This window comes from Henckelia pumila, chromosome 4, assembly GCF_033568475.1.
Source record: "Henckelia pumila isolate YLH828 chromosome 4, ASM3356847v2, whole genome shotgun sequence".
Lineage (NCBI taxonomy): Eukaryota > Viridiplantae > Streptophyta > Magnoliopsida > Lamiales > Gesneriaceae > Henckelia > Henckelia pumila.
The window spans coordinates 120,729,491-120,755,671 of NC_133123.1; the positions used below are offsets into that span (position 1 = coordinate 120,729,491).

A 26,181-nucleotide genomic window follows, 5' to 3' on the forward strand; every position below is an offset into this window, starting at 1 on the left:
CGGTTCGACTCATTTACATCATGAATGATTTTTTAAACACTTTATTTAAGAACAACTTGATTCAACGAATATTATAATATATGGATAAAGTAGATTGAGATTATTGATGAAATTAGATATGATTGAAATAAATAATGATATGTTTGATTTGAATTATTAATGTCAAGATTGAGTTAATGATAAATCGAAAATTACTTTTTTCCTTATCATTATTAATAAATAAAAAAAAAGTTAAGATAATTTCTTATCAAGAATATATGAATTATCTGATTGTAATACTAGTCAATGGAAGTCCAAATTTATTGACTTCCAGGATTATTTGCAGAAAAAGTAAGAAACGTTTTTAGAAAAGATAATTGATCTATTATTTATGACAATTATACTTATGGTAAATTAATTAGTACTTGTGTCCAAAAAGGTTTAGCTCTTGATGAATTGAAATTAGATAAACAAATAAAAAGACAAAAATTGTTAGAAAAAAGATAACTTGCTAAATTTTGCGACCAATTTGGTATAAATATGCCTAGAGATAAAAAGATGTTACATGATAAGGAAAAATCTGATAGGCCTTATAGAAAGAAGAAATTTTATAGAAAAAATTTATCAAAAAAACAAAAAGATAAAAAAAGAAAAGAGAAAAGAAATAAGAAAAAAGAAAAGGATTTATCCTAGACACAAATTATTTGTTATAAATGTTAAAAAAAAGGTCATTATGCTAATAAGTGTTGGACCAAAGAAAATATTAAAAATTTTAATATTGATGAAACTATAACGGAAAATTTATATAAAATATTTTTAAATTCTGACCATTCTAAAAATAGTGATAATAGCTATAGTTTAGAAAATGAGTCTTATAGTTCTAAAGATTTAAATACCTTAGAATATGATTCTGTTATTTCAAAATCAGAAATATAAGATTGTGATGCTTGCATTTAAAGACAAGTATGTACCAAAAATAATGAAAATAATGATGAGTTTTATAAACTCATTTTTCAGTTTAATGATATTAATATTAATGTCTTAGACAACAATAATATTTTAGATTTTCTCAAGATGATTAAAAATCCAACTTTAATATCAAATATTATTGATCAAATTGAAAAAGCCCGTCAACTAATAATATTAAGACGGATAACATTATTAATCAAACTTATTTTATGACAGAAGTTAAAAAACTTCTTAAACAAAAATATGATAATCAAAATCCAGTTACTATATCAGATTTACTTCATGAGATTAATAATTTTAAAAAAAAATTAAAAATTTACAAAATGAAAATATTATTCTTCATAATCGAATAAATAAAATAGGAAAAGAAAAAAAAATGATTATGATCCAGAAGATTATTTTCAAAAAATATCTTTATTTGAAGACAATCACCTTTCAGTTTTAAGCATGATAATATCTCAAAAATGGTATACTAATATTACCCTTTTGATAGATAACTCTTATAAGAAAAATTTTATTGACATGATTGATAGTGATGCTGATTTATATTAATACAAGAAGGTCTTATTCCTATAAAATATTTTTATAAGACTACTCATTCTTTGTCTCATGAAGGAGGAGAACCTTTTAAAATAAATTATAAATTACCTATTGTTTATATTTGCAAAGATAAAAATTGTATAGCAACAAGTTTTTTATTAGCTAAACATATTTTCAGCCAACTCATTCTTGGTCTTTTTTTTATTTATAAAATTTATCCTTTAACTCATATTGATGACAAAAGAATAACAAGTACTTTTGAAGGAAAACCTATTACTTTTCAATTTATAATAAAACCTATATATAGAGTTTTAAATGAACTTCAGGATAAAATTAATTGGAAATTTTTTTATATAAATTCCTTAGAAAAAGAAATCAATTTTTTTTTAACTATTGATGAAAAATTAAAAAAAATCATAAATTACAAGAAAAAAAATAAATTTATTCATAATAAATTTTTCTTAGAAATTTGTAATGATCATCCTAATGTTTTTTTGGGATAGAAAGAAACATATTGTGTCTCTTCTTTATGAAGATAATTTTGATGAAATGAATATTTCAACTAAGGCTCGACTTTGTCAAATGAATTCAGAATACATAGAATTATGTAAGAATGAAATAAAAATCTTTATTAGGAAAAAATTCCTTCTCAATCTTCTTGGTCTTATACTGCTTTTATGTTAATAAACATTCTGAACATAGAAAAAGGTGTTCCTAGATTGGTTATAAACTATAAACCTCTTAATAAAGTTTTAAAATGGACTAGACATCCTATTTCTAATAAAAAAGATTTATTAGATAGACTTGTTAATGATTTGGTATTTTCCAAGTTTGATTTAAAATCAACATATTGGCAGATTCAAATAAAAGAATTTGATAGATATAAAACTGCTTTTAAAGTTCCTCTAGGACATTATGAATGGATAGTTATGTCATTTGGCCTTAAAAATGTCCATTCAGAATTTCAACAAATTATGAATGATATTTTTTTTATCCTTCCAGCAATTTTATTATTGTTTATATTGATGATATATTGATTTTTTCTAAAGATATTGAATCCCATTTCAAACATTTAGAAATATTTAGAAAAATTGTTATTTAACATGGTCTTATTATATCAAAATCAAAAATGATTTTATTCCATACTAATATTAGATTTCTTGGTCATATGATAGAAAAAGGTAATATTATTCCCATACAAAGAAGTATTGAATTTGGAAATAAATTTTCAAATGAAATAACTGATAAAACTCAGTTACAAAGATTTTTAGGGAGTTTAAATTATATTTCTCCTTATATTCAAAACATTACAAATGATTCTGCTACTTTATATGATAGACTTAAAAAGAATCCTTCTCCTTGCACTGTAGATCATACTAAAGCGGTTCAAAGAATTAAAGAAAAAGTTAAAAATCTTCCTTGTCTTAAGTTGAAAAATCCTCAATGGGAAAAATTTATTGAGACAGATGCCTCTAATATATGTTATGGAGGAATTCTTAAACAAATAAACACTGAAACTAAACAAGAAAATCTTGTTCGGTTTTATTCTGGAAAATAGAATAGTGCCCAAAAGAATTATGCTACGGTAGCTAAAGAATTCTTGCTATTGTTAGATGTGTTTTAAAATTTCAAGATGATTTATATAATCAAAAATTTATTATTAAGACAGATTGTAGATCTGCTAAATTTATGTTTCAGAATCCCCATGTGTTCTGGTCCATGTTATCTTTCGTGTTGTCAACATGAGAGACAACACATTTAGGGGGAGACTTACTTATTCAAGGGGAAAAATGTTCTAACTCAGGCGGAGTTTTTACTTTAACTCGTTTGTGCTTGATTTGTCCAAAAAAGCAAAAAAAGGAGAGATTGAAAGGAGTATTAATTCCTTGTTGATTTTTTCCCAAGTTAGAAAGATTTATTTTAAGAGTTTTGATTTTCTAGACTTGATATTTTCTAGGTTTAAATATTTCAATAATTATCGAGAATATATAGATTGAATATTTACCTACATTTGTTAATATCTTGATACGATATTTTTTAGTATTATGTTTATCTAATATTATCAAGATATGATTTATTGTGCTAAAAAGAGTTCCTTTCCTAATATATTTTGTTTTTTTATTGTATAGGACTCTATCTAAGAAATCCTTTCCATGTTTGGACTCTCATCTATAAGGATTCATGCGCACCAACGATCAAAACTTTAGAAGTTGAATTCACAAAGCTTTCATAAAAAAATCACGCAAAAGATTCAAAGATTGCTGAAGAATTTTCTATAGCCTTCGCCGCTACTTTACCCGTGTTGTCGTGCATGTTGGAGACATCGGAGACATCATTTAGTACATAATGTTGTTCAACGAATTTTTCTGTTTTTCCAGTTTTGGCATACGGAAGTTGTATCTGATTTATTTATTATTCTAAGTGTTTAGAATGTAATTTGGGTTTTCAACTTGTTGAGAAATTTAGTCTTTACTATTTTTCGTAAAAATCACTAGTATTGGTTTGTAAAACTGATTTACGTTTTCTAAAGATTATTTGGCTCTAAGGCACCCGCACAAGTACTAGTTACTTGTGCATAATTAATATCTGGTTTATTTGTTTTATTAGTTCGTCGTGTTTTACTAATTTCGCTGCATATTGCCTCTAGTGTTATCAACACCGTAAACAATACTAACTCTACATGAATTTAAGATAACCTGCAATTACACCTTATAGTACATATGTTGTTTTCCAACAATTATTCCAATACTATGCTAAAAAAACCATTATTCCGATACTTTACAAGCAATTAAGAAATCCTCAAAGAATAGAAACAACAATGGGACTTCTAACAGAATGGTTAGCAGATGTCCATGTTAGAAATCCTTGAACAATTGTATTACTCGCAACCTCTGGCGATCTATCAAATCTCACTTGATAAGTTAGTTTCTGATTCAATCCTGAAAACTGAAGAACGTTGGGCTCAACACTCATAACAATACCCGACAATCCAACTACTTCAACTGTATAAACTGAATTTGCATCACCAACATTTGTAGTTGTTCGGCTATATGTTTGAGTAGTTCTTCCTAGAACCGCGGTCCCAAGAACCACAAAAAATGATGGATAATTCAATTCTGCTTCTGGGATGCTTGAAATCTGGGAGCAAGTTACGAACCGATTTGAAATGTAACTTATTTGTTGATTTGTGTACCCCAATCCACATAAGTATGGTAGGTAATCTGCTGGGGTCAAGTCGTAAACGAGGCCTGGATTGGTGGCCTTGAGTATGTTTACGTGACCTGAACCGGTAGCGAAAACATTTGCAGGGCGAAGCATTTGGTCCTGGATTAAGGTTCTGTTGAGGTTCACTAGATCGGCGGAGGTCATGATGGCGGACTTGATCATGGCTGGAGACCAATCGGGATGCGCATTTTTTAGCAATGCTGCAATGCCACTGAGGTGGGGACATGACATTGATGTTCCAGAGATGATGTTGAAATTTAATCTCATGTTGGTGTTGTTTTCGACAGATTTGTGCCAAGCGGCAAGGATGTTGGCACCAGGGCCAATGATATCTGGTTTCAAGATTCCAGGGCTGGCCCTGTTTGGACCCCTGGCAGAGAATGATGAAACGGTGGGAGCATTGGTGTCCCCAATTACTGTACCCTTGAAAGAAATTGTGGCGATGGGTGTGGTTGTTGAGTTCAAATAGGCTTTGACTCTGAGTCCGTCTTCGTAACTGAGATGTGTTGCCGGGAGAATGTGCGACTCAGAAGAGATGGAGTAGCCTTGCGACTGCTGGTTTACTATAATCATGGCAGCCCCACCAGTATTTCTCACGGCCCTACCCTTCGCGATTCTTCCGATCCCACCTCCATTGTCGCATAACACGACTTTCCCTTGGACATCAACATTGATCAACGATCGGGGAAAGCAAAATGTAGCATTTGGATCAGTTGAAACCATTCCAGGATAAATAAGAGGCAAGAATGTTGAGGCAAAGCCTGCCGGTTGGTAGTTGGATTCCCCATCTAGTTGTTCGTCATTTCCAAGCACCGCAGTGGACCTGATTTTTCGATCCATCGTGCTGGCCCCGACCGTAAGAACCCAAGGAGCACCATTTTCAATAGTCCCAAGAGTAGGGCCACTATTCCCTGCTGAGCAGCTCACAAATATCCCCTTCTCCATGGCGCTAAATGCCCCAACAGCAACGTTTTCATCGAAAAAATTTCTAGCCGGTCCACCAAGAGAAAGTGAAAGGACATCAACCCCATCATCTATAGCAGCATCCATGGCTGCAAGTATATCACTCTCCGAGCATCTTGCCTGGCAGACCTTGTAAATGGCAATATGTGCAAGAGGAGCTATTCCAGCGGCCGTACCGTTCGCATTTCCGAACACATTCGCACCCCTCACAAAATTCCCAGCCGCAGTGCTCGCCGTATGCGTGCCATGCCCATTTTCATCATACGGTGTGCCATCACCTATAGTGAAAAATCTCGCTCCGATGAGCTTGTTGTTACACACAGATGATGTATTAAACTCGCACCTCCCCCTCCACTTAGCCGGCGGTGGCGGCATCCCTTCGTCGTTGAACGAAGGATGATCGGGTTTGATTCCGGTGTCCAAAACGCCAATGATCACCCCTCTCCCATAATTGGAATTGTTCCAAAACCCAGTGTTCTGATTCAGCCCCAAAAAATTTGGAGAGTGTGTTGTGTGGAGAGCCATAGTTTTTTGAGGCCGAGCCGACACGAATCCGGGCATCTTCTCCATCGCTTTCACCTGTTCTGGAGACAATCTTACTGCAAATCCCGTGAAAACATTGTGGTAAGAATATATGATGTGGGGTTCCTCATTCGAGCTCGGATTCGTCGTCTTTGGCAAAAAAGAATGGTACCATCCTTGAAGATCATCCAGGAAACTACTCAAACTCGGTTGCGGGCCGTCCAAAGGTAACTCAACGTGAACAATATATGTCTCTAAATTGTTGTCTTGGGCTCCTAGCATTATATGAAGATTGAATATGAATATTAATGTAAGAAAAAATGTGAGAAAACCCATGACTGAAATCTTGGGAGGATGCAAATTCTTGCAAGAATTGAAGAGTTTTAAGTAATAATCAGTAGAAATATTGGATTGTGATAGATATTGAATGTTTAAAATAATTGTGTATATTTATAGTAGTGTGGAATATATGAACCGTGTACGAGTTGGCGAAGACTATTTCAAGTTTCGATTTTTTTTTAAATTCTTATTTTGCATTCTTATATTACATAAATGTTATGGAATAGGTCAATATATATTAAAAGACAATTAAATAAAAACTTTGTGGCCTACAACTTTTGAACACTGCTTCAAATTCATTCGTTGGAGATTTATTTTTATCAGTACATCAAAATCTCCCATTAAAAATAAAAAAAAAATAATTTCTCGTGTCGACTTACGAAAAATTCGTGTATCAATCATATCACCAACGACTTCATCACAAGGACGAAGGACATGTACTTGTTTTCAAAAGAATATTTCATTAATTTAGTCGTCCTAAGTTGGTTTTATTTCATTTTATTTTTCCCAAAAGACCAGGTTGAACTTTCGATTTGTATTAAAGTCAACTTATGCAACCCACCAATGGTTCCTTAAATAATTGTCACAAAACTAAAATCTAAAACGAAAAATATTAGCTAGTCTAAAAAACTTCAGTATATATAATAAATACAAATATAATATATATCGTTGTTTTAATAAAGTAGCTAGATAATATTGGTTTCTTTTTTGTGCCATCAAACATCTTTATTATCACTCATCGAAAAAAAATCTCCGTCTTAAGGGGTGTTTAAGTTTGTGGAATAGAGTGTTCGATTTTTTCTATTAATATTTTCTTGGACTAGCCTGTCAGGTTGTCACACAAGACATGTCTAGTATGGTTTACCTGACTAGCATGGTTTCTAGGTTATTGCGTTAGCCCGGGAGTTTACCCAATGCGTACCTAAAATAGCATCTATAGATTCTCACGTCATAAAAAAATTTAAGAGTATTTCCACCATGAGTTTTTACATCAATCTCTCAGGTTTGGCCTTCTTCTTTGATCAAACCTTCTTCTTTGATTTATTAAACATGGACCGTAGTGTTTTATATTTTCTCTAATCGGTAATCGATTCATCGCAATCTTCTATCCGGATTTTTTTTAATTTTTATTTTATGATCATGTTTCTTTTAAAAACTTTTTCTTCTCCTTCTCCAAACCATTGATTTTGCATTAAAAAAATTGACTGTTTATTAAAATTAGCAAGGTTTAATTTTTTTTTTAGAAACAATTAGTATGAGTGCGTGACCAAATTGAGAAAATACCAATTTTTGATAAAGTTTTCCATGCAATAAATAATATTTAAAAATGGTCAATTAAATAGAGATCGGATATATGTTGGGATTCATGTTTTGTAATTAATAGCATGGAACTATAAGTCTACCGAATTTATCAAATTATTGTTATACCTAACATTTCGGTACGGTTTGTTAATAATATCAATTTTTTCTGTACGGTAATAGTAACGGTATAGAATTCAAAAATTTCGATATGTAACGGAATATAGACATACCGAAATAATATATAAAAATTTTAAAATATATAATATTGTTTTAACAATAAATTTATAAATTAAAAATATATATATATAAGGTTTTTTTGGGTATAAAACGATATATACAGATACCGTATCGAAATTTAGGTATACCGTGAAATTTCAGCATAATCGATATTCTAGTTATATGTATCAAAAATTTTGGCATATCGGATACAATGGGTTTCTTAAATAATTATTAGAAATTTAAACAAAATTTAAACAATTATAATAAATATATATTATTTAAAAATATATCATAAAACAGGGTCTGAGACCCCGCTTTATGGGAGGAGTTGGGATCTCAGACCCCGACTCCTCAACTTGTGTCAGAAGAGAAAAATGACCCAACTAATTATAACATTAATTGTTAGCGGCTTTGATCTTTAATGAGCAAGGAATGATGTGCAAAGTTGATGTCGCACAATAAAAAAATCTAATGCTTTTGGAAAAAAATATATTAAATACATAATAAAATTAGTGTTCTAAAAACTGCGAAAAACGTCTATTAAAACGTAAGCAAAAAACTTCACTTTGTGCAAAATCGTAAAAAAAAAAGGTCAATCTTTTGTTTGACTAATAAACTAAAAAAAAACGTGAAAAATATAATTTTTTAAAATAATATATAAATTAATATTTTTTATTTTTTATATATTTTAAAAAATTATTTTGAATTATTAAAATTTAATAATATAAGTTTTTTAAACTAAAAAAAAAAAAAACTTAAATGCATTAAAATTAAATTTGATTCGTGCATTTTTTTTTCTTTTTTTAAAAAACACTGCAGGTAGTAGGAGGGTTTGGCAGATCCCTACTTGCATCAATCGAAAATGTCACCAATAGTAATCCTGAGCAACTAAATATCAGTAACATCTACTACTCAAGCTAGACAAAAGCAGATCAGATGCTGAGGCGCGAATGAAAAACTATTAGATAGTGTTTGTAACCTCTAAAAATAAGTGATTATGGAGATTCTCTTCATTAATTTGTGAAGAGAATCTTCATAATCACTTATTTTTAGAGGTTGCAAACACTATCTTAAAATCCTAAACTGAACCAGTAAGTCCAAGCTAAGTGAGGTATATGTCCAGAAAACCACGGTCAATAGGAAAGTCATTGTGCAAAAGAAGGTCATTGTGCAAAAGAAGTCTCCAAGTGAAAGTAGGGGCAACTAAATTTTCTTTCTTTGCGACTAAAAGAGCAAATTTAACCTAACACAAAAATTTTACTCCGGATCATTTGTTATTTTGAGACTTGTTTTTTTTTTATTACTTGAAAATTTATGTATTTATTTTTAAAACAATTAATTTTAAAATTTATTTATTCTATTTATTAACTTAATATAGTAAAAATTACACAAAAAATGAACTTATAAATTTTCCGGATGAAAATTTCAAACAAGTAAACATGTTACTAATGTTAAATGATCGTTAAATATATATATATATATATATATATATATATATATATATATATATATATATATATATATTATCAAAATCGTTTGGTGAATACGACTCCGTTCGAAAAAAAATATAGTGATAAATATATTTATAGATTCGATATTTCTAACATAGCAATAAATAAGCATTCATTCTTTAAAAAAAAAATCAACTTATCAATTTTATTAATATGAATTTTTAACATGAAAACTTGTATTAATATAAAATAAGTAAAATACATAATTAGACATTTTTCTTCCCTATACAAATGATTTGTGAAGTGTATCTAAGTAAGTAACTAACCACTCACTTTTAAAAAAGAGTAAAGATCATCTCACAGAAATTTTTTTTAAAAAAAATTATATAAACTATATTAATTATAATATTTTCATTTATTTAAATTAACATAATAAAAAGTATCAATTTTTTTTTCGTATATATAATTAATTGATTTACATAAGCTAATATAATAATCTAAAAATTTTCAAATTAATTGATCAAAAAGTGGTTTCGTCACGATCATCGTTTGAATAATTTTATTATAAACTCATTTAAAATTTCAAGTTCATAATCCAATTTTTTTGGATAATATTATCGTTAACTAGTTGTTTTTAGTTTATTTCTTTTCTTATTTTAAAATTTATTATAATTTTTTGAAAACTAATTTAGAATATTTTTTTCGACAAAAAACTGATTTAAAATATTATTACTACTATTTAAATTTATTTTGTTTAATTATTTTTATTAACGTGATTATCTTGTTTGGATTGTACAACTTTGTGCAGTTTTACTTTAAAAAAATGTTGTACAACGTAATTATTTTTATTAACGTGATTATCTTGTTTTGATTGTACAACTCGTGTCTTTCGTGACACAAAGTGGAGGAGTCGGGGTCCCAGACCCCAACTCTTCACATAAAGCGGGGTCTCAGACCCCGTTTTACTATATTTATTTAAAAAATATATATTTTTTATATTTGTTTAAACATTTTTAAAATTTGTAATAATTATTTAAAAAGTCCCGGATATCGGTATGCCGAGAATTTTTTTTTCTTATATCGTAATTTTCGATACGATATATAGTATGCAGTTTTCGATACGATACGATATATCATTTCTAGACGAATGCATGACATATATTTCAATTTAATATTTGAAACTTTGTTTTTGCTGTCCATATTTTGTTGAAAAGTTAGAAAAGGTATTAGAGCATGTACAAGGATGTGAGGAAGTTGGTGTGGTCAAGTTGATAACTTGATTGCGTGATGATGTCAGCGTTGTTAACTTCATTGTGCGTTCCTACAATGGTGTGTTGATGTTGTAGTGGTGATGTTGAAATAATAATTTTTTAATCAATTAAATAATGCTTTTAAAACATAATAAAGATACACATAAATATAACAAATTAAAAATAAACATAATTAAATTAAAAACTAAATTAAAAAATGCACATAAATATAAGAAATAAAAAAATATTTTTTTAAAACATAAAAAAAATAATTTTAAAAGCATACATAATATTCCAAAATAAAAAACAAACATGAAAACAAAGACACATGAATTAAATTTGAAACAAATAAATAAAAATAAAATTTCATTGATTTTGAAAAATATAGTCATTGACCTTTTTAAATATTTTTATTAATTATTCTTAAATTTTGATTTTTTTAACAATTTATTTAATTTATTTTTAATTAAAATTATTTTTATAAATTAAAATAATAGTTGAGATCCCGTTTTTTTATAAAAAAAAAATAAGAAAAAAAAAGATTTGTGGGCCCCGCATGGAAAAAAAATAAAAAAAAAAAAGAAAAACAAGATTGGTGGGGCTTGACCGCGCGGAGAGTGTCCGCGGGGGCCAACCATCTTGACTGCACGCGGAAACTTCCGCGTGCGGTATCATTGCCCCTTGGAAGGGGCAATGATGATATGGGCCAATGAAGTTGGACTTGATCGCCCAACTTCATTGGCCCTTGTACATGCTCTTATGTTATAGGAACATCAATTTATTTGGAGAAAATTCAGTTACTCAGGTAATTTTTTTAATGCTATCCTATCTCTTGGAGTTTTCAAGATACAATGGAGTATTTGGACTCAACATAGGAATGGCTGAATGCACTAAAATAAATCACTTTTTTTTTAACATTCATTGTTAAGTAACAATTATTGGTGATGACAAAGAAATCATTGAATTAAGCAGATCAATTGTGTATGAGCATACCAAAAATACCTGAGCAGATCAGATGAGATTACTTGAACAAAACCAAAGGATGTAAATGATATACATAACAATTAAATAAATTGATTTGGACAGATACTAACTGATAAGAATATCTTGTCAAATCTTATTTTACTCAGATTAATTTTCTTCACGTTGTTGAAAATATATGATATGAGGAAGAAGATGCAACTCTGAAAATTGTCATCTTTCATGGCTGGTTTTACCTTCTAACTTTTTACTTTATTTCTTACTCCTCGCGGCTCTTGAAATTTCAATTACTTTCTCACTGATCTTATTATAAATGCTTTCTCCTCTTATATATATATCGCGATTGAGAATTTCATAACTGGAAACGTGGTCAATCTGTGAACATTAATGCGTGCTCTGAATTTGTTTCTTTGTTGTATTAATAAGTATTTCAATGCTTTAAAATACATAGTAAAGATTTCAAAAGTCATTCATGAATGACGCTGGAACTTGACGGTGGATGAAGAATTACATTAATAAAGCTTGATGTTTCTGTAAAAATAAGACGAATTTCATTAAAGCTTGAAGCATTTTACTAGCATTGATTATATGTCAGATTTTGTTTTCAAATGGAATTAAAAATCTTTTTCAATTTCTAGCAATTCAAAATTTCAAGATCCACATACTTCTTTTTCGTCGGCAATTAAGTACATATTTCCGGTATGTGTTCCTTTCATCTTTAAAATCCAATAACTTTCTTCTAAATTCGGAGCAACCATTAACTGATTTCCCACACGCCACACAAGGAAGGTAAGTAACCTTTTCAACACTGCTTTGTTTATTTTTATTTTTTAATGAAGCACAAACTGTAATTAAGCTGTACAATTCGCTTCTGGGATCATTTGGCTAAGTTTGATTTTAAATGTGATAAATGTATGTTTGTCGGATATGCTACTAATAGCCGTACCTTTAGGATGTAAAACTTAAGAACTAGCACTATCATAGAATCTGTTAATGTTGTGTTTGATAATCTTGCAGATCTAAAAGGAAATACGACAAAAGATGACGTCCAAAACTTGGTGGATGAAAAACTGGAAACTCCCTATGTTGTACTTGGTGTTGCCAACACCGAAATTCTAGTTGACACAGTCTGAAGAAGTTCACTCTGATGATGAGATAAAGGCTGATGTGTAAGCAGAAAATGATGAAAAGAAAGTGCCAAGGAATACTCAGAATAATCATCCAACATCAAAGGTAATTGGAAACTTACATGAAAGCATGCACTCTCTAGAAAGAGAAAAAATTTACTATCGAAAGATGATTGGGTTAGCATTCAATACTTCGGTGTAATCTTAGGTAAAGTATTCTAGTTTTGTGTCTCTTATTGAGCCTAAGGATGTGAATGAAGCCTTAAAAGATGAGTTTTGGGTAAATTCTATGCATGAATAACTTGAGAAATTTGTTAGAAATGGTGTGGAGTATCTTGTACCCCCTCCTGCTCATGGTAATGTGATTGGTACTAAGTGGATTTTAAAAAAACAAAACTAATGAGACGGGGAACATTGTTAGAAATAAAGTTATACACAAGTAGAAGGGGTAGGTTTTGATGAAACTTTTGTTCCATTAGCTCGTATTGAGTCTATTTGTTTGTTGCTTGCAATTTCTTGTCACATGGGTTTTAAAATGTATCAAATGAATGTGAAAAGTGCTTTTCTTAATGACATTTTGAATGAAGAAGCTTATGTCAAACAGCCTGAGGGTTTTGAAGATGCCTAAGCAGTAGGATCATGTCTACAAATTAAAGAAGGCCCCTATATGGACTCAAGCATGCACCCCATCCATGGTATGATATATTGAAGAATATTTTCTGAGTAATGGCTTCAAAATAGGTGAAGTTGAAGGCTCTCTTTATTCAAAGACTCAAAGTGATATCTTAATTTGTCAAAAATCTATGTGGATGACATACAGTTTTGTGTTTCATCTCAAAAGCATGTTGATCACTTCATTGAATGCATGTTATTTACTTTTGAAATGAGAATGGTAGGAGAGATAAGTTTTTTTCTCGTAATTGAAGGTAAACAAATATCTGATTCTAATTTCTTGTGTCAAAGTAAGTATGATAAAATTTGATAAATAATTTTGTGGTGCTAACCTTAAACACATGAAAACACCTATGAGCTCAAGTGAGAAACTGTGCAAAGACGGTGTTGCAAACGATGTTGACAACAGATGTACCGCAAGATCATTGGCAGCCTCCAATATTTAACTGCAAGCCGTCCATATATTATGTTTAGTGTATGTCTATGTTCTAGATATTAATCTGATCTAAAGTTTCTCATCTAAAAGCCGTAAAAAGGATCTTGAAATATGTAGCAGGAACAATGGATTTAAGACTGTGGTATACCAAAAAAACTAATACTAATTTGGTTGGGTTTAGTGATACTGATTGGGCAGGTGATCTAGATGATAGGAAGAGTACAACAGGTATCTTGGTAACAATTTCGTTTCTTGGTACAATATAAAGCAAAATTGTGTTCCACTTTCGACTGCTAAATCTGAATATTTGGCGGTCGGAAGCTATTGTTTTCAAATTTTATGGATGAGTCAAGTGGTTGGTGATTATGATTTTAAAAGTGAAATTCCAATTGTATATTTTTTATAATTCTAGTGCAATTAATATCTCAAAGAACCCAGTGCAACACTCCCACACTAAACTTATAGATATTAAACTTCACTTTATCCGAGACTTGGTTGAGAAATATTTTATATGTATGGAATTTATTGGTACTGACAATCAACTAGCTGATATATTCACGAAAGCATTGGATTTTTGAGTGATTTTCCAACCTTAAGAAGTTTCTTAGTATGTGATCACTTTAATCTTACTGATGTTATCCTTGGTGTTTCCAACACTATGAAACAACACCATGCATACTTGTTAAATTTTAAGATTTTAGGCATCTTGCATTAACATTCATGCACTCTGTTCAAGTGAAGTGTTTCCTCTGTTATGGTCATTAACTGGATAATCAGTAGCTTTTCTGCTTAAAATATTTTTTAACACACTAAGACATATTGTTCACTCATTTAAGTCACCAAGTAGTTGAGGAATGTTTGTTTATTCCATGACCTTGTTCTATGTGAAAAATACTTAGAAAATTTAAATGTGAACAAATCAGACAAGTGTTGACGCAATTGTCAAACACATCAAATTTCGGAAGAGAATGGAAAAATCTACCTACGGGAGTCCTATGTAGACTGTTTTCTTAGTGTGTAGGCTACCACTTCCGAACCAATAAAAAGAATTTATGGCCAACTAAGTGTGAAAATTATCTAGATTTTTTAAAAACTACAGTGTTTCCATGCAATGTTTCCAACATCAGAAGCAAACACCACACTTGTAAACATTCCTCATGCATTATTATTGCATTTTTTCTATTTCACATTCTATTTTAGACATCCTCAGGTCATGCATTTGCATTACTTTGTGAATATTTGGACTGATGAAATTGTTCGTATTTTCGAAGAAATATGATGAAAAATCAAATTAACCATAATTCTGTCTTTTGGAATTTCAGTTTCACTAGTGTTACATACGGCGTGGAGTTATTATTTTTGGGTTAATCTGGATATTGATTCTACTATATTATTACCTTGTATAATGGATTTCCAAATTTCTAAAAAATTCAAAAATTTTCCCATTGCTTTTACTGTTACAATGTTATGATTGAGATAGGATTTGAATATTTACTGCTTAGTGGATCTTTTACCATGTCTTTGGCCTTTTAAATTTAAAATTAGGGCTCAATCTTGACACTTACCTTGATCCTTATGAATTTTTCTCTCATCGCCCCTCTATGTTCTTCCTCTCCTTGCAAATTGTTTAATTTCCTTCACAATCTCACTTACAATGACAGGAAATAGCTTTGATCCACAAGAAATCCGATCGGAGATGGGTCACAATCATAGTGTTGCCTCACCCTAGACAACAACACTAGAGGAGATTGTGCCATCCCTGACTATAATTCCAGTTTTGGAACCCACTGTGCCTCTCGAAGAAATTTCTACTAGAGACCTTGTAATGCTATCGACATCGAGAACCCACCGGATTTCTCCATACTTAACTGAGTACGTCATCACCCTCAAATTCGGCGTCATTCCAAATGGCTATCAAGATTCAACCTAGACTACACACAATCCAAGAGCTATAAAGCAGGTGGGGCTTCTCGTCCCTCTTTTATCCTTGATCTGGATTTTTCATCAGGTGATCACTTGGCATATGAGGATTACGAGGTGGTTTCTCGATCAAAACCCTCAGTTGGTGGTAATTCTTCCTCTGCTGTTGCGGCCGATTCATCGGAGGATGAGGAATCTTCAAATTCTCATCCCATGCCGATTTACCCATGATCTCACTTCTAATGCCACTCTGAATGAAGAAGACCTTGCTGAGTTCGAGATGTCCCTGGCTCAGTTTTTGGAAATTTTGAAGATATACAGTGTTTCATCCTCGAAAGCTATTGTGCATGAGTCTGATGATGAGCCCGATGCTGAGATGACTCAAGAATTTGCTGACATTATGCCATCCAAGTCCACAAGTTCATCATATTCCTCCTCGGATTCCTTTTTTGCTGTTGATGAGTCAGAATATATTTCTAAGGAAACTGAAGTATCTGTGTTGCTGCAAACGATGGTTCCAACATCAAAGCATATGCTGAGTATGATATTCAAAACTCTTTTTCTAATAAGTTTTAATCTGCTGATGCTGCTTCACTTTGGACCTATTGGAAAATCGTGTCTTGATAGATGAAAGAAATGCAGATCGTTCATCTTTTGAGAAGTACAACATGGTGTCTTTTTTGGTCGATCAAGAGATTTTTCTACTGTGTCTGCAGTGATTCCCTACTGTGCATCCCCTGTGCATGAATTCTACTGCAATCTCACTACTGCGTTTGGGGATGAAAACTCAAGGATGTTTGGGAAGGTTTTTGTACAAGGGAGACTGTATGATTTCAACCCCTCTATCATAACACTTTTTATTGGACTCCTGACTGTCTGAAGAAAGCTTGGATCCTGATATGGAGTGATCACTGGCGGGTTGGTGAAGAAATTTCATCTTTGACCACATAAACTCCCAATTACTCGCATAGCGTCATTCTACTCTGTGCTTCAAAAACCTTGTCAAGAACTGGGCTTTGTTTACAAATTCAATAGTGTAGACACAAGTACAAGTTCTTACTTTGTTTGACATGGGCACAAATGTCAATTTCAACTTTGTCAAACTGGTGTTCTGTACTTTTTTGAAATTTGTAGATGGTAGACTCAAATATATTGGCTTGCCATATCCTTATCTCATCTTTCGAATTCAGGAATCCCAAGGCTTTATGCGTGATTAATATGAACCACTTTATGTTGATAGAGAGACTATCAAGATCATCCCTACCCTTCTCAAAGGAAATCAAAAAATTGATCTACCTTGGATGGATGGATGACCGACCAATTTGGTATTAAATAAATTACTAGCAAGCGCACTAGGTCAAGTTATAGTAAGTGGACAGAGATTCCAAGTGTCGAACCCACAGAGACTGAATTTAGGATTACCAAAATATGGTTATTTAAACTTAATCTAGACTAAGAAATAAAAGAGATTTGTGAATTGAATAAAATTTAATTAATAACTAAATAACTGAAAAATACATGACAAGTAAAATACCAACTAAAACTTGGGTTTGAAATTCAATAGAAACGAACCGATTAAAGTACACGAAGGTACCACACAATTTATGCAAACACGTGTCAATATCTAGAATCTAAATTAAATCTAAGTCACGTCGAATTTTCCTAATTTATTCAACAGTATATTTTTAGAACATGTTAAAACTATTCAAATATTGATGGATTGATTAATAATTCTAAGCAAATTCAAATGCATTAGGAACTATGAGAATTTAGTTTTCACCTAAAGCCGCATATTGAAATTGAATACTATTTTTAGTCGGTTTAACCATATGTCAATTATTGGAGTGAATACAATCAATTCCTAACCTTTCGACTCGGAATCGATAAACAATCAAGTAAACAATTGGCCAGATTATTCACAAGAATCAAGAGATAAATCCAATAATCAAGAACTAAATATAAATCAAAAATCCCAAATCAACATCCATGTGTTCAACATAAAATTTTCTTGCCCCAATCTCACGGCCTTAATCGAATTAAAAGACTACTCCATAATAAAAAAAAAACATGATTCAAATAAGGTTTTTAATCATGAACTAAAAATCAAAAGAAGAAAAAAAGAAAAATTTAGTGTTCTTCAAAAATCTCCAAGCCTAGCCGCCTCTTCACGTTCGTGCCATCTGCCTCTTTTCTCACATCTGATAATCTCCTATTTATATGTCTTTGAAAGTCCATAAAATAAATCCCCTTAGATGGCACGGAAAGTTAAGAGTTTTAATTTCCAAAATATGTATTTTTTTCCTTATCTGCGATCGCGCTTGAGCGACAAGAAGTTGCGTTTGAGCGAGAGATCTTCTGCCCGTAATTTCCTTCCGCATAGAAGCAAGCGCAAATGCGCATCCCCTATAGAGTAGAATCGCTTTGTTGTTTCTTCCCAGTTTGTGCAGATGTGCAACTTCATGTGCAGAAGTGCGGAGGTGCATTCTATTACTCCAAGGCGCAGATGCGCTTTTCCTAAGGCGCATATGTGCGTCTTTTATCCTTTTTGATTCTGCTGCGCTTGCTTCTGCTCTAATCTTCTTTCATTTTCTTCTTGTGCATAAAACTCTTTTGATTTTCCATTTTTCCTACAAATAAAACACATGAGAGTGAAATTCAAATGCATGCTCTAAATCATAAATAAAACACATAAAAACACATATGAGACAATATGAATGCATTCCAAATAAACCTAAAAATAGCACAAAATAATGCATACAAAATGCACTTATCAACTCCTCCATAATTAAACCTTGTTCGCCCTTGAGCAAGACAAACAATGCAACAAACACACAAAAACAAAAAAAAGTGGGAACGATTCATGGGAAGTACCAGCCTCAGAGAATTTCTATGTCAACTTAAAAACACAAATTCTCTCAAATTTTTATAATACACCTTCGGTTTAGCATGAACTTGTGTGTGATCAATGTCATTCCAGTTACATGAAACTTAGACAGAATCCGTTTCAAGATTGCTTAGCGACCTATGACATATAAGTGCAAGTTTCACTCTCAAGTGTCCATTAAGAACTTACACACCTTCGGATTTTATATCCGGTTTTGCATTAGCCCCAATAATTACCAGTGATAAGAGTCGTTTTTTCATGTTTTATTGTTTGTTTTATTAGTGTTTTGCATTCGTTCTTTGTCGTCTTGTTAGTGTTTTTCTAATTTTGTTTGCATTTAGTGTAGTTTTATGTGTTTTTTTACTCCTATTGATTTAAGGTTAAATTGGCAGGAAAGCGGGAAAAAAATCATATTTTCGGTCTTCACAAGGGGGTGTGCTCGGTCTGAAGAAAAGAGCAGACCGAGCGCTGGCATTCTTTAGGAGGCAGAGAGTTGGTGGATTTTGAGCGCTCGGTCTGCAGAAAAGAGCAGACCAAGCGCTGGCATCATTTAGACGGGTAGAAGGTTGAAGAATTTTGGGCGCTCGGTCGGTAAAAAAGAGCAGACCGAGCGCCCGCGCGTAATTTTGAGAGTTATTATTCCGAGTGTTTTAAAAAGAAAGGACTCTAAGGGGCACTATATATAGAATATTTTGAGACGTTTTGAGGGTTGGAAAAACACAGCAAAATCAGCGGAGGTGGCTCTGAAGATCGATTCTTCTTCTTCTCGTTGGGAGTTCTTCTTCTTCAATTTTACTGAAATTTTATGTTGAAAACTTTATTAGTTTGAATTTTATTATGAGTTGTAGTAGCTAAACTCTATTTTGTTAGAATTTAGGGGATCCTAACCCCGAAACATGTTTTTGTGATTGAATCATTAGACGAATTGATTTAGTTTTATACAAGTATTTGATTTTATCATGGTTTATTATTCTATGTTGTGGAGTAGCTAACTTTAACATAGATTCGTAAGTTGTGAATTGCTGTCGAGAGATAGATTCATGGTTAGGACAAATGATTAAATCCATTGACTTAAAATATGCATAGAGATATGATATTTAGTACATGTTGATAACCATAGACCATCAGATTGAAAGTTGTAGGAATTCAATGAACGCAAAACAATCAGTAATGATAAACAATTAAAGAGATTTAATTGTTTCATTAAATTGAATTAGATTGGCATAAACTCGAGAGAGAGTGTCAATATTTCAGGAATTCCTGTCAAATTTATGAGTGTAAAAGTAAGTTTAAATCGTCCATATTCAATTAGGGGGAAGGTAAACCGAGATTCCAACAAAATTTCCTCATATTATATTTTTTCTGTGCTAAGCATTGCTGTGATTTATTTTATTTTTATTAAAGTATTTTAAAATTGAATTCTTTAATTTATAATTTTAGAATAATCAATGATCAAATTTTCGTTACTTTGGATAGAGAAATTAAATAATTGAATTTTTGTGACTTATTCCCTGAGGACGATTGAAACGACTAGCTACTACTACTCAAATAAATAAAAGAAAATAATACGCGGGTTTTCAAAAATTTACTAAAAATTTCGGCATGACCCGTTTTTTTAAAGAACAAACTACCAAACGCAGACAACAGTTCAAAATATTTTAAATAAAATCACCCAAATATTCCAACAAGTCCCAAAAACAAAGTAACATGACAGCTGAGCACCCCACAGGACAACCATAAATAAAAGCGATACATAATATTACGCAGGGAAACACATCCTGCTACCAAATAAAACATGAAAGTAGAAATTTAATTTATTACAGACATTCAAACTGAAAAGACATAGCGGAAAAATAAATGGAGCCACGGTCACAGGCCTGCGCCTCCGAGAACCTCACCCAGAAGATCCTGCCCCTCAGTCCACTAATACTCATCCTCACCTGAAAGTAGGAAGAGACTAAGTCAAATAACTCAATGAATAGCATAAAAATGTACTGGAACATGGTCATATAAATTTCGAGTGAACTCCGATCCATGAATTGTGACTCTGTGATTGCGATCATGATCATGGCTATAGTGCACAATGCTGCAAGGAGGTCGAGATGAAATCCAACCCAATCTTACCCTATATTGGTAAGGGATATCAGAATAGCTCCGGCCCCACACGAACACATGCTAAGGTAAGGAAACCCATAATGATTTGGTAAGGGAGGCCAAAACGCCTTTCAGCCCCACACGAACACATGAATATGTAGTCACAACCATCTCACTTTGTTCAAAAATATTTCTTTCCTTTATTGAATTTGAGACTTAGCATGCACATGTTGATGTAAAGTTTACGAAGATATTGACTCAATGAACATACAAAGGACTCGATGGTGAATGACTGGAAATGGTGATTTAGGGAGGTACCAAGGGTGGGAGTCTAATGGTTAAAGCACTTAGGTGAAAGGAGCGGTACGCCCTACAATCTTATAACTCACTCGATACTTGCTCAAAAGAGATTCTGCTTGAAACAACACTTTCCTAACCTCTTAAGTTAATTCCAGTCCCGTACCTATAACCCAAGTCTGTTTTATCCTTGACTTAAAAGCTCAAACTTGCCTAAAATTCAGCCCCTTTTTATTGCTACCATGTGAACTACATATCACTCGTGGTAGCCCCCACATCGCCATACCGTCCACACCATCAACAACACACAGAAAAGAAAAGAAAAACAAATCAAAACAAGCAAGCCAATAACTAAAATTTTCGAAAATACTTAACATAAACACCATTGCATTTCAAAGCTCTAAAATCAAATAATCTACACATGTGATCATTAACAACCAACTACAAATAAAATAAATCCAAGCAGGAGCCGTTCGGCCGAGATGGAATCCAACAGGGCACGCATACATTCTGGAAAAAAATCGAAAATAATATGGGGGGGGGGGGGGGTAAAAACGCAACAACTTTCACCGAAATGCATACATATTAATCGTATATTAGATGCAAGAAATGAACCACAATCTTGTCTAGCTGGAATAAGCAAGAATCGATGAACCCAAGGAAAAGGAAGCTGCGGCCGAGAGCAAGGATGAGAAAGGAAGTCTGGGAAAAAGAAAATCTGAGAACAACGATCACTAGCTCCACTTCTAACTGGCCATGGATCGATTCTAAGAAAAATCGAAGCTAGAAAAGGCACGGTGAAGACCCAAGGGAGAGGGATTGAAGAACAGGGCAATCGCCCTCTCTTACGGCGTGGGCGTGAGTATTGTGCGAGAAGGTGTGTGTGTGTGTTTAGGTGTTAGTGTGTGTGTGTGATTTAAAAGCTAGGGTTAAATCCAAACCTTGGTGAAAAATGTCAATTAAAATTTAAAGTGCTAAACTAAGGTGATAACTTTACATCCCTAAATTAGTTTGCACCAAAATACACATTAGGTGTAAGGCCCGAAAATATTAAGTTATTAATGACGGGATTTAAGATTTAAATTCCGCATAATAGAAATATGAATTTAATAATGTATGGAAATCAGAGATTTAAATTTCGGGTCAAAAATATTTAATTTGAGAATTTTTTGGATTTTAAGATTTTAATATCTGGAATTCTTAAATTAAAAAATTAAAAATATTTGAATTGATATTTATGTAATTTAAGATGTAAATTCCAATGTTATAAATATCAGGGATTGACTTTGAGGATGAAATCCGAGAAAGGACCAATTTGCAAATTGTGATAAGATCAGGGACTAAAATGCGATAAGGTCTGAAATAATTTAATTTTAATCCGAGAATATTTAAGAATATTTAGAGTTTAGACTTAAATTCTAATATTCTTAAATTATTTAGGATTAAAATTGAATTAAATCGCTTGTCCGAGGAATGATTTGCAAATATGTCAAAGTTCAAAGACCAAAGTGCAATTTCCTTGAAACTTGATGTTTAAACGTGTAATAAGGATGAAAAGGGATCATATTCTCAGCCAAGAAACCGAGAGAGAAAAGAGAAAGGGTTCCAAGCCATTTTTTATATTTCAAGCTCCGATAAAAATTGATCCGCCCGGTATAATTTTCAATTGATCATATATTTGCGATCACGGCTTTGAATGCTACGTTTTGACTTAAGTTTTATGAAGTTCTACCATGTTTGAATTTTAAGTTATTGTTAGAATTAAGATTTGATTGTATAAACGTGTTCTAGCATGTACGACGATAGCATATCTAAGACAGATCAAGAAAAGATCGTCGTTTGGACATGTTTTGGAATTTTGAAAGAATTTTTGAAAATCTGAATTTGGGGCTTTTGATTTCGAAATTGTTTTGAAGAATTGAAGATGATATCATGTTTAGTATTGATGATGTTCATGTGTTTAGAATTTCCGATTTTGATCCGTTACGCCGTCGGTTTGAATTCCGGTTATATTATCAAGTCTTGACTTGTATAAGCATGAAAGAGGCATTGATTAAGATTGGAAGCTTGTATTGAGCTTATTTATACTTCATTTCAGAATTGAATGTGAAGATATCGAAGTAGAATCGACGAGTTCGAGCCGTTTGAACAATTAAAGTTGAATCAAGACTTTGTTCAACTATCAACATCGATGAGCAAGCGTGGAATGAATAGACGTTTTGAGATGCCATCTGATCTGAAGCTAGCAAGTTTAAATATGTCAAAGCTATGATCGAAAGGTATGAATCAACATTATCCTCGCAAGGTAGAACAACTCGAGAACGTGATGGTTTTCGAGTTTTTCCTAAAATCACATACTTATTTGGTTAAGTACTCTTATGTGATTTACTTGATATTGTTGCTATGAATGTTTATTAAATTGTGTGTTCAAGATGTTTATCCGTATTTATATGATTTAATGCATCAAGATTATGTTACATTCATCTTGAACCCTACCTTGAAACACACAGAGGGCTGATTGGCCTAGAGTGCATATGACTTTTGGAGGGCTGTAGTTGAGTGGCATGGAATGTAGATTTAATTCCAGAGCTAGAAGACTCACTATAGTTGCACCAAAGTCAAGGGATTTGAGATATTTAACGCCACCTTGATTGGGTAAGTTGGTGGTCGGTTAAAGATTTTATTTTCCTGGGATCCCAAGAACTAAACTTTATTGGTATCAGATTTGATAGTCTATTCCTTGACACATGCATTGCATTTATGCATTAAACTAGAGATTTCTATGGTTTAGCATATGTAGTTATAAATGCTAGCATGTTGTGATATGTCATTCTAGATATGAATGTATTGATATGCTTAATATGCTATTGATTTAGATGAATAGCTATGCTTTAATAATTTAAGAATGGAGTAGATTTCTATGATTACATGTTGGTACATGTTTTGATGATTGAGAATTATTATAGCATATAGATTCAATATGCTTATATGGTGTATATGCATGTCTTTCATACTGATAATTATATTCTCACCGGAGTTATCCGGCTGTTGCTTTGTTTGTATGTGTGCATTGCATCAGGTTGGGGTATGATCAAGTCAGACATGGCTTGGATAGCACAAGATTGAAAGATTAGAAGTGGTGACTCGGGTTTTAAGCAGATGACATGTAGTTTATAAATGTAGTAAACATGTTAGAAATACAAGCACCTTTGTATATGTTGTTGTCGACTATTGATTTATACTTGCGAATTCATGTATTACAAATGTGTAGATGAATGTTAAAATGCATGTCAATTATGTAGAATCGTGTTGAAAAACTTATATGATAAATTATATCATTTTTCAGACTTGAAAATCTTTAGTTATGAATTTTTAGTACAGGGCACGGACCCCGTGTCAAGGTCCGTGCAAGGGTTCGGGTGGACTCTGCCTTGAAATTCCTTCATTTTTTATTTCAACCTTGCGCACGGACCTAGGTCCAGAGGAGGCACGGACCCCGTGCCTTGGTCCGTGCAGGGTCCGGACCAAGGTCCGTGTGGGGGTCTGCCCATAGAAAAAATTTATTCTTTTAGCGACGTGTTTTTGCGTCTCCAAATGTAAGGTTTTGCGTCGCCACATGTCCTGTATTATTTATTTGATTATTAAGCAGACTAATATTCAGATTGAATATTTTTAGTTATTAATCGACCTGTAAGATTAGATTAGCACCCGAGGTCCCCACACTAGGATTTCCCAAATCAAAATAAAAGGTCGAATTCGATAGCCCGGAAATTAAAATACTAATCCTCGCAGAGATTTAAAAGAAATAGCTCAAGAGCGCGGGAAAATTAAATTTAAAAGCGACTGACACCGAAAATTTAAAATAATTAAATAATATAAAATTAATAACTGATTTAAGCAATTAAATACCAAAAATTAAAAAATATAAATATTAAAATAGGTTTAGGCACAAAACTCAAATTATGGAAATTTTAGGCGTCACAGTTCCTCCCTCCCTAATACAGAATTTCGTCCTCGAAATTCGAGACTCACCAAATATTTCCGGATAGCGAGCTCTGATATCTGCTTATGCTCCCAAGTGGCCTCTTCATCCGAATGGTTCTGCCATCTCACCTTGATCATTGGAATCGACTTGTTACGGACTCTTCTCTCCTGTCTATCCAAAATCCGGATGTGCCTCTCCTCATAGGTCATGTGAGGAGATAGCTGAAGTGGTTCCAAACTGAGCGCATGGGACGGGTTCGAGATGTACTTCCTCAGCATCGACACATGGAAGAAATTATGGACCCCATCAAGGTTAGGCGGCAAGGCCACCGTATAAGCCAATGCCCCTACCCTATCCAATATATCGAAGGGTTCATGTATCTCGGTGCCAGTTTTCCCTTCTTCCCAAACCTCATAACTCCCTTCAGCGGTGCTACTCGGATAAACACATGATATCCCACCGAGAACTCCAAGTCTCTCCTCATGTGATCAGCATAACTCTTCTGCCGACTCTGCGCAGTCCTCATCCTGTCACGGATCTTGGCTACAACTTCGGCAGTCTGCTAAACAATTTCTGGTCCCAAGCACACACAGAATTTAAAATAGTGCGTAACAAAATAACCGTTAGTGCCCCTGAACTTAAAAGTAATGAACATGTAAAAAGAATAAATGCATTAATATGACATGTGCAAGACTAAGTCAAATAACTCAATGAATAGCATAAAAATGTACTGGAACATGGTCATATAAATTTTGAGTGAACTCCGATCCATGAATTGTGACTCTGTGCTTGCAATCATTATCATGGCTATAGTGCACAATGCCGCAAGGAGGTAGAGATGAAACCCAACCCAATCTTGCCCTATATTAGTAAAGGAGACCAGAATAGCTCCGGCCCACACGAACACATGCTAAGGTAAGGAAACCCATAATGATTTGGTAAGGGAGGTCAAAACGTCTTTCAGCCCCACACGAACACATGAATATGTAGTCACAACCATCTCACTTCGTTCAAAAATATTTCTTT

The 26,181-nt window shown here is 32.7% G+C and overlaps 1 protein-coding gene across 1 annotated transcript; it reads right to left on the reverse strand.

The window, feature by feature from the left end:
• Window positions 1-4,154: 4,154 nt before the first annotated feature.
• Window positions 4,155-6,597, reverse strand: LOC140863473 (subtilisin-like protease). Its single transcript, XM_073266930.1, has one exon. It carries the CDS (start codon window positions 6,532-6,534, stop codon window positions 4,288-4,290), a length of 2,247 nt encoding a protein of 748 aa, XP_073123031.1. The 5' UTR covers window positions 6,535-6,597; the 3' UTR covers window positions 4,155-4,287.
• Between the last annotated feature and the right edge of the window lie 19,584 nt (window positions 6,598-26,181).

Coding starts and splice junctions, on each gene's coding strand:
- LOC140863473 (XM_073266930.1), bottom strand. CDS start 6,534: ATGGGTTTTCTCACATTTTTTCTTACATTAATATTCATATTCAATCTT.